Source organism: Haplochromis burtoni, unplaced genomic scaffold (assembly GCF_018398535.1).
Source record: "Haplochromis burtoni strain Fernald_Lab_line unplaced genomic scaffold, NCSU_Asbu1 Contig_25, whole genome shotgun sequence".
In the NCBI taxonomy this organism is placed as follows: domain Eukaryota; kingdom Metazoa; phylum Chordata; class Actinopteri; order Cichliformes; family Cichlidae; genus Haplochromis; species Haplochromis burtoni.
In genome coordinates, this window is record NW_024582386.1 from 1,469,016 (window position 1) to 1,472,183 (window position 3,168).

Below are 3,168 nucleotides of genomic sequence, written 5' to 3' on the forward strand. Positions count from 1 at the left end.
TTTGTATGTAAACTAGATGATACCAGTTTTAATTAGATTACACTCTAAAAAACAAAAACAAACTTAAGACAATTTGTTTCAAAAGGAGAACAAGTCAGCTTTAAATCAGCTTTCTACTTTATCCAGGTGTGTAACATAAGCTTTCGTCCTTTTTTCTTCTTCTTTTGGTATTCAGGGTTTCCTTTACAAGCAAAAATATGTCATTTTGTACACATCTCTCTTAAAAAAAAAAGAAGAACACTATGTACATCATGGAAACATTACATGACACTGAATTTCTCACATGGGAGCGAGACAGTGTGTTTCATTCAGCCGGCCCCACATCACCTGAAAAACTTCAAGTAATTTATTATAAAAAATAGAACATTTTTTACTTTTGCCTCTGAAAAAATGTTTTTTTACCCTTTTCCAAAAATACACATATAAACAGCATTACAAATTGGCAATGCATAGCCCCTATTTTCAGTCTGAATTTCATGAATGTAAATGAGCGTAAAAGAATGAGAAAGCTGCAAAATAATATTATTAATGCCAAAAAAGAGAGCGAGAGAAAGAAAAAACAAATCTTTTGACTCCGGAAGCAGCATTGACAGTTTAAGGTTGAGGTGTGGCCAGAGGGGTAAAGCGCTGGTGTGCTTGTCTTTAAACGAATGTCAAAGTGTCCACTGTAAACAATGAGGATGAGAGATCGGAAAGGTGAGCCGGAGGTGGACGTGATGTGTTCCTGATGGTAGAAGAAACAGAAATGTTGGCTCTAACTAATGATGATAGGCCGGTATGCAAGGAAAAAAAAGACACACAAGCAATGAAAAGGAAAAGGAGCGCTAGCTGAGGACATGGAAGTGAGGAAGATTGGGAGAGAGCTGGAGTTCCCTGCCGATGTTGGCTTTGCTGCCAGAGTTGTGGCTGCAGGTGGAGGTGGTTAGTAGTCGCTGGTTTTCGCCCTGTGAAAAGAAAATAAAGAAAAATAAGTTCCTGTTAGACTCAAAAAAACTTTTTTCTGTCGGTCAGTGAAGCTTAAGAGTGATCAAAGGAAGCCGTGCTACGAAAAATCCCGTTAGTATCTTAGGCTTGGCCGAGCTGCCGTGATGAAACCGCAGAAAGCAGGAATCTAAAGATCACTTTGATCACATCAACATCAGACCGACTATCAGAGCAGCAAAAGCAGCTGTTATGCTTAATAAAACTCGTCACACTCACAGGGGGTTTCCTGCATACAAAAATCCCCCCCAAAAGAAAAAGATCACCACAACTGTTTATTTGTTTATGGCCAGCAATACCATAGTAACCTTTTGTAACTTGAGGTCTTTGTCTCAACCAATCATATTTATGTACCCTCCAAAGGCTCGATGAGAGCCAGGAAAACCCCCGAGTGGTTCAGAAGCTTTCAGCTGAAACACGAAAATGTTTCGTTATTTTAAAGCGTCCAAAGACATCCCTGTTTCGTTCTTTGCTTTTAGGACTAGCTTTGCATTGCCTTGTGTGTGAAAGACTTTAGATACCAATATGATATTTCAGTGCCCAGTGTTTGTTTTAAAAGGCCAACCTCCAACAGTATCCAGCTGCTGAAGTTGCTCGTGTTTCGACTGCTGGTGTGGTTTGCCCTGTGCTGCTGATGATGCGTACACTTGGCTGTGGTACTGTCTGAATCTGTGCTTCTGTGGGGAACGTTACCAACACACTACTGAAGTTCAGGTATACAGAAATGCTACAGTGTAGTACCCAGCCGCACCCAGAGTACAGTAAAGGTAAGGAGTCTGTGTTAATTCAAGTCTATCATGCTCGAGTAAATTCTATTTCAACAAACAATGGCAGTGATTTTTATTGCACTTTCTGGAGGGTGCCAGAAATTCCTCTAGGCAGGAAAAGCCCTGCACACAACTGTAGTATGTAGTCATAGAGTCAAAGTGAGCTACCAAACCAGCTCCTCCAGTTCCAACGTGCAAGGGTAAAGACGTGGTGTAATCACAACCAACAATGGTATGTTACGGATACAGCCAAGCTTTTCCCCACATCTCAGAGAAATGTTCAATATTTTTGTAAAGTAAAGCAAAAGTTGCCCTCTCCATTAGATCTAATGATCAGTGCTAAAATGAAAAACGTAGATGACTGCCATAGAGCTGGAGTCGGGCCTGAAATTACACTTACATTAACTCTGACTGCTTTAATAACACATCAAACTACATGTGTGTAGTTTCAGCCTCTTCCGTTTTGAGGTCTGGGACTGTTGGTTGGATAGAAGTAAACACTGAAGCGCTTTACGTAACTTACAGGCACTTCAACTATTTCCAGACACACGAGCAAAGAAAAAAGAAAAGAAAAGAAAACGATCTAAAAATTAGTTGTTAGTTGAGCAACAGGAATTGTTTTTGGTCTTCCAGCCTGTTTAAGTAAGAAAAGCTGCTGATTTAATATTCAAACTTTATAAAGTCCAAAACACAATTGATGCACTTCACAATACACAAATCCACTAGGAAAACAGACACACTAAAGTCCTCAAGATAGAAAAAACATGCAGCAAACCCAGACATATCCACTCATTATTTTAAAAAGTTAAGCCAAAGCAGATGTTCTTTAAACCTGCATTCTTTCTATGTGGGGGGCAACTGTTTAGGGAGGCTTTCCAAATTCAACAAGATTATTTTAATATATTTTACTGTCTGCATTAAGTTAGAAGAAAAAGGATCACAAATCAGGGTACGCCTTAGCAGAGCCACAGGCAGCTGCAATCAGCTGTGTACTCTTTAGACTGTTTTTTAATCATCATCCTGAAAATACATCAATATATCTTTGAACTCTTTGATTTGTGTGTTTGAGATGCACTTCTGGCTGCTTCCTCTCACAAATGTTACAATGACACAGGTGAGGTTCCAGAAGTAAAAATCCCATTCATGTTCTCCAGGAGGATTTTTGATTATGGGCCATAAAACCAAAAAAACAAAACTAGCCTACACACAATCTTAAATTGAGTCGGCAACGTCTGTGATTGGTGGAGGCTGGTGTTACCGTGGCAATGTTTAAGTCTGCAGATTGCTTAGTGGGAAGAAAGTTCAGAAACTGCAAGAGCTGTCACTGCAATCGGGAACAAAGAACTGTACCATACACACAACTACACTATCCTTTACTAAACACACACACACACACACACACACACACACACACACACAC

At 39.7% G+C, this 3,168-nt stretch overlaps 1 protein-coding gene across 2 annotated transcripts in view; it reads right to left on the minus strand.

Annotated features, from left to right (window-relative positions):
- Nucleotides 1-3,168, minus strand: part of ptpn2b (protein tyrosine phosphatase non-receptor type 2b) — an 18,124-nt gene continuing 14,956 nt past the window's right edge. For both annotated transcript variants that reach the window (XM_005917536.3, XM_005917535.3), the window contains exon 10: nt 1-944. In XM_005917536.3, the coding sequence (XP_005917598.1) occupies nt 923-944 (22 nt within the window). In that variant the 3' untranslated portion in view covers nt 1-922. The remainder of the gene's footprint in view (nt 945-3,168) is intronic.